General features: G+C 37.0%; 1 protein-coding gene across 10 annotated transcripts in view; it reads right to left on the bottom strand.

The window, feature by feature from the left end:
- Positions 1 to 13,367, bottom strand: part of RPGRIP1L (RPGRIP1 like) — a 343,331-nt gene that overhangs the window by 325,905 nt on the left and 4,059 nt on the right. For 7 of the 10 annotated variants that reach the window (XR_014805894.1, XR_014805895.1, XR_014805896.1 and 4 more), the window contains exons 3-6: positions 12,710 to 12,854; positions 9,260 to 9,558; positions 5,955 to 6,060; positions 4,301 to 4,444 (exon numbers count right to left, since the gene is read on the bottom strand). Coding sequence is in view for 2 of the 10 variants with exons in the window: in XM_021097099.2 (XP_020952758.1) it covers positions 4,301 to 4,444; positions 5,955 to 6,060; positions 9,260 to 9,558; positions 12,710 to 12,854 (694 nt within the window). In the remaining 8 variants the exon portion in view is untranslated. Of the gene's footprint in view, positions 1 to 4,300; positions 4,459 to 5,954; positions 6,061 to 9,259; positions 9,559 to 12,709; positions 12,855 to 13,367 lie in introns of all 10 variants that reach the window. The other 3 variants (XM_084960288.1, XM_084960292.1, XM_084960290.1) reach the window with 1 other exon arrangement.

Genomic DNA, 13,367 nt, shown 5'->3' with positions numbered 1-13,367 from the left:
TTTATATTCTCCCCAACATTTTTCAACAGTTTTCCATTAGTCTCAAAAAATTGCTGTTACACATAAAATTTTGAGCTATATGTAAACACATAAGAAAAAAAGTCCTGAAGACCCTTATTTGAAAAGTCATTTCTTCAGTTTTCAACAATTGTATTTCAAGAAATAATAAGTTATTCACCATAGGTACCCTTCATTCCAAGCAAATAACCTGTAATTTTCCATTTTATAAAATCTATAAGGTAGGGTACAAGTTGATTTATTTCTTTGGCCTTTGTAACAAAAGTTTATTTACATGTAATACTCATTCTTTCCCTACTTCTAATTCTGGATGTGACAAAAAATAGACTGCTATGGAGTAAATAATATACCCCCTCCCAGGAAGGCCTTAGTTTAATTTTTTTTGTGTGTTACGTGTGTGTTTTTAGGACTGCACCCACGGCATATGGAAGTTCCTGGGCTAGGGTCGAATCGGAGCTATAGCTGCCAGCCTACATCACAGCCACAACAACGCCAGATACAAGCTGTGTCTTCGACCTACACCATAGCTCACGGCAATGCCAAATCCTTAACCCACTGAGTGGGGTCAGGGATAGAACCCTTGTCCTCATGGATCCTCACTGTGTTCATTACTGCTGTGGCATGATGCGAACTCCCTTTTTTTCTTTTTCTTTTTTGTTTTTTTAAGGCAGCACCCACAGCAAATGGAAGGTCCCAGGCTAGGGGTCTAATCGGAGCTGTAGCTACCAGCCTACACTACAGCCACAACAATGTACTTTAGTTTTTAAGGTAAAATCTTCTATGAGTATATGCTGACATTTCCTGTCAACAAGATTTATAGTAGAAAATATGTGGACCTGCCTATCCTTCTAGTTCTTCTGTTGTTCTAGTCCTAGGACTGAAGAATCTTTGGATCACTGAACACACCATTTCTTAGATGATCACATCCCTTTGGAAGAAGGAATGGCCAACACAGGGTCCATCTTACTCTTTGGCATTTAAGAAATACAACAGAGAAAGTAGTCTGATAACTCTGTCCTCAACTGTTGAGGGCTGGGCTTGGCCTAAGTGCAGAATTTTTATATTTAGATAAAATTTTAGGAGTTTATAGCTCAGTGATTAACGGACCCGACTAGTAACCATGAGGTTGCGGGTTTGATCCCTGGCCTCACTCAGTGGGTTAAGGATCTGGCATGGCTGTGAGCTGTGGTGTAGGTCGCAGATGCAGCTCAGATCCCACGCTGCTGTTGCTGTGGTGTAGGCCGGCAGCTGCTGCTCTGATTCGACCCCTAACCTGGGAACCTCCATATGCCGTGGGTGCAGCCCTAAAAAAAAAGACAAAAAACAAAAAACAAACAAAAACAAAAAATTTTAAGTACAGCTGTTGACAATTTATTAAGATCACCATATTCAGTGATGAATAGCCATTCTGGGAAAGAAAAGTGGAGCTGGAGGGATCAGGCGCCCTGACTTCAAACTATACTACAAAGCTACAGTCATCAAAACTGTATGGGTACTGGCACAAAGACAGAAATATAGATCAGTGGAACAGGATAGAAAGCCCAGAATTAAACTCAGGCACCTACAGTCAATTAATCTATGACAAAGGAGGCAACAATATACAATGGAGAAAAGACAGCTTATTCAATAAGTGGTGCTGGGAAAACTGGACAGCCACATGTAAAAGAATGAAATTAGAACACTTCCTAACACCATACGCAAAAATAAAATGGATTAAAGACCTAAATATAAGACCAGACACCATAAAACTCTTAGAGGAAAACATAGGCCAAATACTCTCTGACATAAACCACAGCAATATCTTCTCAGATCCACCTCCTGGAGTAAGGACAATAAAAACAAAACCAAATGGGACTTAATTAAACTTAAAAGTTTCTGCACAGCAAAGGAAACCCTAAACAAAGTGAAAAGACAACCCACAGAATGGGAGAAAATCTTTGCAAATGAATCGACTGACAAGGGATTCACCTCCAAAGTTTATAGACACCTTCTGCAGCTCCATACCAAAAAAACAAACAACCCAATCAAAAAATGGGCAGAAGATCTAAACAGACAATTCTCCAAAGAAGACATATAGATGGCCAAAAAAACACATGAAAAGATGTTCAACATCACTCATTATTAGAGAAATGCAAATCAAAACCACTCTGAGGTACCACCTTACACCAGCCAGAATGGCCATTGTCAAAAAGTCTACAAACAATAAATGCTGGAGCAGGTGTGGAGAAAAGGGAACCCTATTACACTGTTGCTGGGATTCTAAACTGGTGTGACCACTGTGGAAAAGAGGATTAAGATTCCTCAGAAAACTAAAAATAGAATTACCATTTGATCCAGCAATCCTACTCCTTCTACTTCCATGAATCGAAAAGATACATGTACTCCAATGTTCATTGCAGCACTATATACAATAGCCAAGACATGGAAACAACCTAAATGTCTATTGATTGACAGAGGAGTGGATAAAGAATACGTGGTACATGTACATGATGGAATATTACTCATCCATTAAAAGGAATGAAATACCAGCATTTTTAGCAACATGGATGGACACAGAAATTATAATGCTAAGTGAAGTTAGTCAGACAGCGAGACATCAACATCAAATGCTATCACTTACATGTGGAATCTAAAAAAAGGACACAATGAACTTGTTTGCAGAACAAATACTGACTCACAGACTTTGAAAAACTTAGGGTCTCCAAATGAGACAGGTTGGGGGGTGGGCAGATGGGCTGTGGTTTTGGGATGGAAATGCTATAAAATTGGGTTGTGATGATTGCTTTACAACTATAAATGTAATAAAATTCATAAATAAAAAAGAAAAAAGATATCTTCATGAATATGAACTAGTTATTAGATGATATCAAGGAATTGCTGTTAATCATTAGGTGTGATAATAGCATGGTTATGTTAAAAAAATTTCCTTATCAGGAGTTCCCGTTGTGGCGCAGTGGGTAACGAATCCAACTAGGAACCATGAGGTTGCGGGTTCGGTCCCTGCCCTTGCTCAGTGGGTTAAGGATCCGGCGTTGCCGTGAGCTGTGGTGTAGGTAGCAGATGCGGCTCGGATTCCGAGTTGCTGTGGCTCTGGTGTAGGCTGGTGGCTACAGCTCCGATTCGACCCCTAGCCTGGGAACCTCCATATGTCGCAGGAACGGACCAAAGAAACAGCAAAAAGACAAAAAATTTCCTTATCAGACAGGGATATATACTGAAGAATTTACAGGTGTGATGACATGATGTCTGGCAGAGGCCAGTTAATTAAAGAAAATGAAGGTGAAGGGATAGATGAAACAAGATTGGTTAACATGTTGATAACTGTTAAAGCTGAGTGCATGGGATTTCAATATTCTACTCTACTTTGGGGTATGATTGGTCCAAATTAAAAAAAAAGGGCCTACAGGAAGAAAATAATTCAAGAAAGAATATGGTAAAAAGATAAAGTCTTGGAAGCACAACTTGGAGGCACAAAATGAAAGAAGAGGCATTAGCAACCAAGAGATGACAAAGAAGGATGGGAAAGAAAATACTATATAATCAAATGTCAAAAATGAAGAGTCAGCAAGGAGACTACTGAAGGGGCCTGCTGTCACCCAATCAATCAGCAGAAGCTGATGTCAATTTTGAATACCAGGAGAGGTAACATCTTTATGGGGTGAAAAAATGTGTACTTAGGGAACTTACCACCTTTTAAGCTTGAAAAAAAACTTTTTCACATGGCAGGCCAACAGCTGAGTGCTGGTCACATATTTCTTGGTAGATACAATCAAATAGTATCTGAACTTACTGTAGGCTTGCTAAATGGGGCAAATGAGCAGAGGAAACTAGATGAGGCAGAGTAGTTTAAGGAAAAATGCCCTTAGACTTGAGTTGTTGGTAGGTCTAGAGAAAGCTTATATGAAATATGTTAAGTAAAAACATGATTCCTGTTGTAGTGCAGCATAAACTAATATGACTAGTATCCATGAGGATGCGGGTTAAATCCCTAGCCTTGATCAGTGGCTAGGGGATCCTACATTGCCTTAAGCTGTGGTGTAGGTTGCAGACACAGCTTGGATCCTGCATTGCTGTGGCTGTGGTGTAGGCCTACAGCTATAGCTTTGATTCAATCCTTAGCCTGAGAACTTCCATGTGCTGTGGGTGAGGCCGTGAAAAGCAAAAAACAAACAAAAAACTCCCATGATCTTTAAAACGACTAGACTTATCCTTCCATAGAACATGATAAATTATTTTAAACTAATTTTGACCTTATCAAAGTGACATTTCTGTTTTAACATACCTTTGATCTGTAGCCTGCTGTTCCCGAAGCTGAAGAAGAGATAACTCAACTTCATTTTCTTTTCTCCTCAACTGGGTTTTCAGAAGCTCAGTCAAGTCCTCCAACTCTTCTATCCGGCATCTCTGAGACTGAATAACATTTTCTCTGAAATAAAGAATCTTTACAAGAATTTGTAGTTTGAGGAAAAATCTGCAGTATTTAAGATCAGTACAAAGCAAGTGCTTCATAGTAAAGAACAAGCAAAAGTTAAAAATTTTGGCTTAAGTACCTCTGCACACAGTGAGACATTAGCAGATTAAAGGTGAGGATTTGGAAGTACATATGGAAGAATTCGAGGTTTCCTTTATAGAAAATAATGACCTAGGCAATGGAGTGGACTTTTGGCTAATTCAGTGCAGTGTTTCTGGGTCACCTATGATGCACTCTATGATCTGGCCATCTTCAGATAATTTATGTGCCTCTGTTCTTTCGCATGTACATTTGCCTATAGCACCCGAATTACACTTCATTGAGAAATGCCAAGAAATTTGCAGAACATAACTTCATGGTCTCAAGCTTATATTTTACCTCTATCATGTCTGGCAACCTCCCACTGTAATTAATGAGCCTCAGGAAACTGGTCAGAACCCTGGCTTCTCTGCTAACTAGCAGGTAATAGGGTCTAGTCTTTTAAGTTTTATTCTCTCACAGGCAATTGTTACTATGACAGGCATTTAAAATATTAAAAAAAAACTTCAGCTCACATTATTCTTAAGCAGCTATCTAAAGTATGATTCTCCTTATCTCATGTTTTCTTTCCTTATTCAGAATTGTCACTTTTTGATGATCCAGGAGGAGGCTTGTAGATAAGGTAGAAGAACCTTATCTTCATTTGTGTGACTTACAGACACTGAGTCACCATGAGGCTTTGATTAACTGGAAAAGTAAGCTAAATGTGGCAAAAGTAACTTTTCTGAAACCATAGTATGATGAAGAATGCAGTACTGCAGGATCACAGTGAAACAAAATCTGAAATCCATATGTATTTGATAGCTCCAAACTTTAAAGCCACTCCTTCCAATTCCTTTTTTTTTAAACCACAAAAAGACTAATTAATACCTAAAAAAAACTACCTGTAATTCTTCTGAGAATGAAAATGTTGCCTCTAAAGCTTATACTATTTTGAATGACTGGGCTTTAGGCCATTGCTTTGGGGGGGGGCGGAAATTATAATAAAGAAGTCTGTTCTCTAAATACTTCCATTGATTCAGTTGGTTACGTTGTTCATTTTCCTCACCTTACTGGAAATGTTACATAACACCTGTTCTTACCTCACAGATCTAGCTGTATTTTAATGAAGCAAATTATAAGCACAAAGCAATTTTATTTAAAATAAAGGAAAGGGAAGGATCAAAAAAGACATGATCAATATACCATGTTCTAAAATGACCACAGGAGTTCCTCTGTGGCTCAGAGGGTTAAGGACCTAGTGTTGTCACCACTGTGACTTCGGTTGCTGCTGTGGCATGGGTTTGATCCCTGGCTGGGAACTTCCACATGCCATGGGCATGGCCGAAGAGAAGGAAAAAAAAGAGAGAGAGAGAAAAAAAAAAAAAAAAAAAGAGAAACAAAACAAAAGAAAAAAAAAGAAAATGATCACAAAAAGAATACATACGAATTTCTTATTTCTCCTCTGGCTTCTTCAAGTAAACTGTTGCCATATTTTGCAGCAGGCATGGGTTGCAGAGTTTCTGCTACATCTGTATCTTGGAATTTAATACCTAAAAATAAATTAATAAGATTCTAGAAGCGAAGTTAAAAATGAAGGACCCTTGATTTGCTATAATCAGGACATTTTTAATACAATAAAGTTTCTTAAGTATTCATAGATATGTGCTCTACAAGCAGAGAATCCACTCCCAAAGGAACTGTTAGACCTCAGCCATCAAGGGCATTAAAAAAAAAACACAGCACATAGGACCAAGTATTAGTCATTTAACAAATGCTACTATGGAGGGAGTTCCCATTGTGGCTCAGTGATTAATGAATCTGACTAGGAACCATGAGGTTGCGGGTTTGAACCCTGGCCTCGCTCAGTGGGTTAAGGATCCGGCATTGCCGTGAGCTGTGGTGTAGGTCGAAGACGCGGCTCGGATCCCGCGTTGCTGTGGCTCTGGCATAGGTCGGCAGTTACAGCTCTGATTAGACCCCTAGCCTGGGAACCTCCATATGCTGCAGGAGCGGTCCCAGAAAAGGCAAAAAGACAAAAAAAACCCTGACAACAACAAAAAACAAATGCTACTATGGAAACCATTACCCAGATGCAGTTTTATTCAACTTAGATTTAGAACTCTTGAAGTAAATTCTGAAAGAATCAAACATTTTAAAATTCAGGTCTTTACGATATAAACTGAGGTATGAAGGAAAAAGGTTTTAAAATTTTGATTTTATAAAGGATTTTTGGTTTTTAAATTACTCATTCATACCCCTTGACCTTATATTTTAAAACTTATCTTCATTTGTGTGATTCATAGGCCCTATGAGCATAAGTCAAAATGCTTCCTGTACTTTAATATACCTCAATAAGAAAATTCATATTTAAACAAAGGCAGTTGAAGATGAGATCATCAATAGGATTCCTTTAAATGAAGCATTTTGCTGTTGCACTTAAAACATAATTAAAAAAAATATATAGTTACATGTAATTTACAAGCTTGGTCCCATTGTTAAAAATGAGACATACTCTTCTTTTTTGGCTGCACCCGTGGCATGTGGAAGTTCCCAGGCCATGGATTGAACCCACACCACAATTCCAACCTGTATCACAGCTGCGGCAAAGCTAGATCCTTAACCCACTGCACTACAAGGGAACTTTGACATTCTCCCCACTCCTCACTTTTTTTTTTCCCAAGGGGTGCACCTGCAGCACATGGAAGTTCTGGGGTAGGAGTTGAATTGGAGCTGCAGCTTCTGGCCTAGGCCACAGCAACACAGGATCCCAGCGGCATCTTCGACCTAAACCACAGCTCACAGCAACGCCAGATCCCTAAACCACCAAGCAAGGCCAGGGATTAAACCCACATCCTCATGGATACTAGTCAGGTTCAAAACCAGCTGAGCAACAATGGGAACTCCTTGACACACTTTTAATTATAGGAGTTACATTATAGAAAACGTTAAAAAATAGAAATAATTAAGCATCAGTTTAAGGTAAAACATGGCAAATAATTTAGATTTTTTAAATGGAGAACAGTCCCAGATATAAAGGTACAGAAAAAAATTCATACTCTTTTGAAAAGTTTACTTTTAAAAAATGAGAATTTTAATTAAGAATAGTGGAACTATTTGCTATTTCCCAAATTTTCAACATTTATTGCTATAATCCAGACTAAAGAACAGAACAGGCTCTGCTTAAAACATTACAATAGTTTACTGAGTAAAAATTTGCCAATTATATTATTTTGGCAGTAATACTAATTCTTAAGCTTTTCCTACATAAATTATGGAAAAACTAAACATCACTACCAGAGTTTAAAAAAAACTATTTGTATTCAAAATATATCTTAGCATGAAAGACCTTGCAGACCACGGAGATCAATTTCTCCAACTACAGTCACAGATGACAAAATTTAAGGTGCAGAAAGAATGGCAAAATTTTAAAGGCAAAATACATCATTGTGGACCTATCATCTCCCGACCTTTTTTCTAATCCGGTGTTATCACTCCATTTTACAGATGGGGAGAATGAGGCTCTGGGAGGTCAAGCACTCTCTCCCATGTACAAAGTTAATTCACGACAGAATGTACTTGCTGATTCATAATTCATTATGGTTATTTTGGTTATATTTAAAGTCTAGTGCCAATCTCACACAGCTAGGAGTAGCCAAACCCTTTCATCCTGCAGCTGCCTCCTGCCTGCATAGAGGCCTTACTGACTTCAAAGGAACTCTGTCCAGGGAACAGACAGTGTTAACATTTTGGCTCAGAGAAAAAAAAATAGAAGAAATCTTTCTCTTTCTGTTCAGATGGGGTTTTTGCTTCCCTCAATGAATTGAAATGAAAGTTTTACATGATTTTTTATTTCCCTAAAAATGTTTGGTCTTTATGTGAGGCACATTCCAAACCAAGAGGAATTAGAACTAAAATTTGATTTCCTTCCCTAGTTGTTGAGAAAAAATTACTTAAAATATTTATTGACTTTGTGCTTCATTATATAAACTTTGTGGTGAGGAGAACCAGGAATTTTTATTAGAAATACTTAAGTTCTATCTATAGCATTGAGTCTCCTCTATGCAACTGAATTGCTTTATAAGCTGGGTAGATTTTAGGTGGTTCATTTTCAAGATGAGGAAAGTGGTTGACCTATGATCACTGTTTTGGAAATGGAAGAGACCTTTTATGGTCACTGGCTTAAATCCTTTCATTTTACATGTAAAGAAAACTCATGTTCAGAATGATTAGACTTGTCCAAGGTCATCAGAGGGTAAGTAAAGGAGCAAGAACCCAATTTTTTAAACCCCTCGTTATGTGCACGTTCCACTGCCAAGCTGCCTCCATACACTGATAGAGATTTAACCAATTCTGTACAATTTACAGAAGGCCTTTGTACGAAGAACTTGGATGTGATCACACAGAATAACAGTATGATCATAGAAGCAAACTAGGGGCTTCTCCATTTGCCTGAGTCAATGTGATTTCCGTCTGTAATATAAAAACCAACTTAAACTCGTATTTTATGTAGTTTCATATTTGCCTCTTTTATCCGGATAGTTACGTTCAATGTTTTTCTAAACAAAATTGAGAGTAATCTAGTGATTCTTACAAAAAAATGACCTTCAAGTCAGTATGATTTCATCAAAAAGTCAAAAAACTTTTCTCTAAAGATACTTAAAAACATGCATTATATAGAAATAATAGTGTGTGTGTGTAAAACAACCTACTAAGACTTAAATTTAGAATTTAATGTGAGCTTCATTTTACCTTTCCTGGGGCACTCCTGTATGGCTGCATTTTCATTCACTTTTCTACGTCCAGTATTAACACGAGATTGCACATAATTGTACGGAGTGTGCCTGTGACCCTGGATCTGAAGTTGCTGTTTGGTTGATATTAGTCTGTTTTTGAGGACTTCATTTTGTCTTTCAAGCTCGTGAACTTTCTCTTGCAGCTGCTCAATCATCTCTTCCATTTCCACATCTCTTCCCAGCCGCTTGGGGCCGCCACCAACCCGCTCATATCTTTTCTTGTCATTAACTAGCCGTATTAACTTGGTGGCCATTCTAGGGAAATAATAAAAAGATGAAAAGGAATGTGAGAAGTCAGCATAAAATGCATTCTGTTGAAAGGAACATAATCACTGTGAAGACTTCAGTGCAGAACCTGAATAATAAATTTCAGGTTTTGATGTAACTATTACTGCCTGTGAAGAATCCTTTGATGATAATTGAAACCACTGGGCAACAATCTGCTTTATAGCACTGACAAATAACAGTTTCCTAAGGCTTATCATTTAAGGTTAGTAAAGAGAGGACACATATTTACTCCATATGTTCCTCAAATGCAATTTTTAACGCATGACCTTATGTAGGAATGCTGTATGCACTTAAAATGTAGCTACAGATTGTGGATGTGGTGGGTTATATCTGCAAGCCACAGTAAGTTAAAACTTTTCAAAAGTGTATTAAGACTATGCAGCATTTAGGTGATGTATTATTTTCAGTCTCTCTAGAATTAAGATAGGTTACAAATACAAAATGTTAGAATGTGTAGAGACACACACATTAAAAGCCAATGAAAAAGCCAAAAGAAACCCAAATGCACCATTAAACGTTGCTTAGTGCTCAAGAAACATGCGTGTTTAATGGCAGAAAATAATTAGATAGAAAAAATATTATTTCATGTTACTTTTAAATTTAGACATACATTGTGCTTTTGACATCTCAGGAGTTTATACCTTTGATTCTTTTAAGTTTTGATAAAAACTGGTTAGACAGAACAAAAGACAGAAAGGGCACATGGGGGTGATGTAATATACACGTACAGAAAACATGCTTGACAGTGAATGGAAAAATCTTGGCAGTACAAGAAAGAAAAGGTGGCTTTGATGAGAGACACAAGTTCAAGACTTTACAAAATTGGTCGCACATCTTCAATAGCTGATTCTAGTTTATAGTGAATCTATTTTTATAAAGACCCAGACAGGAGATTGAAAATAAAAACACACTTCATTTTACTTTAAACGGGGTTTGCTTTATTTTAGCATGGTTATGGACAGAAGCTTTTACTTAAGAGAACAAAAGTGAAATAAAAAAAAAATCCTTAATAGTTTTGGGATGTCATAGAACAACCTTTTTTTGCCCTAAGCAGAGTCCTCTGTAAAAGCGGTAGTAATACATGTCTATCTACACTTCTGGCTACTCGGCCTACAGCATGTGGCATCGGGGAGAGCTATGCATAACATAATCAGTTAAGATTGTTTTCTCTTTCCCTTGAGGCACATCCATTAAACATGCTTTATAAGGGATATAGGATAATAAAAACCAAGATCCAAGAGTACCACAAACACCCTAGTAAAATAATCAATGGATTAGTTCCTTTTCCACCTAATCCAGAGAAGGATGTATCACTGGGAAATTTGGGGCAGGTATCACAGCCCACCAGATCCACACTCTACCTAGCCCATGAATGAGCTGAAGACCTGAACCCCACCAAATGGCTTATCCATAGCAAGATGGTAGCCATCTAAACGAGCTGTCAACCTGATTATCTCAATCTTCTGTTACGGAAGGACTTAGACACATTGATAGAAATGACATTCAAAAGAAAGACACAGATTTAATGTGAAAAAGCAGTCAACATCTAGAGAAAAATAAACAACCCTAACTTTTAAGGCAAGAAGAACACATTGATAGACAGGCTTGAAAATCCTTCAAAGAGAGTCAAGTAACTTTGTCAAGAAACAGAAGACTGCATTTGTTTTGTCTAGCAATAGACAATCAATTTTCGTTGATTAATTCATGATATTAATGAAATAAATGATTGGGTAAAGTTTGAGTGCTTCTTTTGAAGGGTGGTTTATCAAATGCACATTTTTATTAAAGTGATTCTAATTATTCTTAAGGGTAAATTTAAAGATAGTTTTACCCGTGCATCTAGGTAGCGTCAGTGATGTGAAATCAAGATGGAAATTAGAGCTTTGGCTTATAGTGGTCATTGGATCACCACTCTCAGGGCTGAGTAAAATATAATCCCAGGAGGTTAAATGGCTTGAACATACCATAGGCAGAGAGATAAAAGAACACGTGCACACAACTTGACTCCTAGCCCAGGCCTTTTCCCACTAAACAACATAGCTCATCATTAAGTTGTTTTCCATTTTCTGGCTAGGACAAATTACTAATGAGGTCAAGGTTGTGAATTCAATTCTTTTACTGACCAATTAGGTTTACGAAAAATAAAACAAAACTGTTAGTGGTCACAGACTAAATTTCTCATTCAGACAAGATGATAGAAAAGGAATCAGGTAGGTGAGTCACATGTCTTGAAAAAAAATCATGTTACCATGATTCAAAAACCAACTCAAAGTAAAAGTCCCACACAAAGAAGGTCAGTGGGTGTTTAAAGTCTTCAGAGTAGGAATTGACTAGAATCACTACTTTATAGGCTAAATTCTAAGCAGAAAAAAAACCCCTATCTTCTTTCTTCAACGTCTGTCTCACCTTACCATTGAACCTAGAACATGAATATGAATACAGATCTGCTTCTGGTCACGCTTACAAACGAGAATGAACTTTTAATGCTACACATTCAGGAGATAGTCACAATATTTCTGAACTGGAAAGAATTCAAGATATCTACTCTTAAGACATAATCCCTGCAGAAATATTCTGCATACAAAAGTGGCTGTTTTTTTTTTTAAGAACAGTAGACTCTCTGAATTAAAGATATATAGATTCTAGACTAAACCAAAATTAGTCTAGAAAGTTAGTTTATCTATGTTCCAGATAGCGACATTTTCACCAGGAAACCCCAAATCTTAGGGGAATATGCATTCTAACAAGTTAGAGTAGCTAATTACTTTTTAAAACATTCATTTTTAAAATCAGGACATTTAAAAAACAGATGGTTTGGCTATTTGCTTATTAAACTATAAATATTAAAGTGAAAGTTATTTAGAGATATGATATACTCATGGCACTCAGAGCTATTAGCTCTTTCTTTCAAATAGCAACTTCAGACATACTAAAACTCATCATCTTTTTGGTTTATTATTCTAGTAAGATTTTCCATTTTTAAAAACTGTATTTATGAACAACCTGCCTTGTTCCAAAAAAGATTCAAGGTGGGGTTTTCAATTAAGTTTACAGAAAAGCACACCCCCCAAAATTTACAGCGTCAGGAACAAAAAAGCTAAAAGCTTTTTATCATAACCTTTTAATTTTATCCTCCTGCTTGCGGGCATGCTGTTTGAGTAAAATGTTCTCATCATGCAAACGCAAAAATCTGTCTTCCAGTTCCTCACGACTGATACGTGACACTGCCTGGAGAGACTTCATTGTCCGTGTTGTTGAAGTTTCTGTAAAAATGCCAAGGTAATTAATAGAAGGATTACTTAAAATAGTCTCTAAAAACAGTAACGGTTGATATTAATATGATCTCTGATGTACTCCTCTAAGATTTTTTTTCTTTGTGACCCATCCTTAAGACCACTTTAGAACATGTTACAGCATTGTTCACTGATTGGAAGTAAGAACAAAAAAGATCTTTGCTATTGATACTTTCTATGCAGTATTAAGGATCTGAGCAACAGTAGTATCCATTCAGAAATGTATTCAAATAACCACATTTAAGAATGTAAGATGGAACTCTGAGTCAATAAATTCTTCAATTTATATGCTGAATGTTGAAAAGACTGAAAGTCAGAGTATCTGGAAGCATTTTTTTCCCCCCAAAGGTAGGAATTATAGCAACAACAATATGATTAAGATAGTTTCCTGAGCTATGCATATAGGGTTATAGAAAATAAACTATAAAATATGTAAGACCAAATAAATAAAAACCTTCACAAACCATTTATAAGCTATCATGT

This window comes from Sus scrofa, chromosome 6 (genome assembly GCF_054392235.1).
Source record: "Sus scrofa isolate SSC_HxYL_T2T_F1_AM1 chromosome 6, Sscrofa_HxYL_maternal_Yorkshire_Landrace_v2.0, whole genome shotgun sequence".
In the NCBI taxonomy this organism is placed as follows: Eukaryota; Metazoa; Chordata; class Mammalia; order Artiodactyla; family Suidae; genus Sus; species Sus scrofa.
This window is presented reverse-complemented; position numbering and strand designations above follow the sequence as displayed.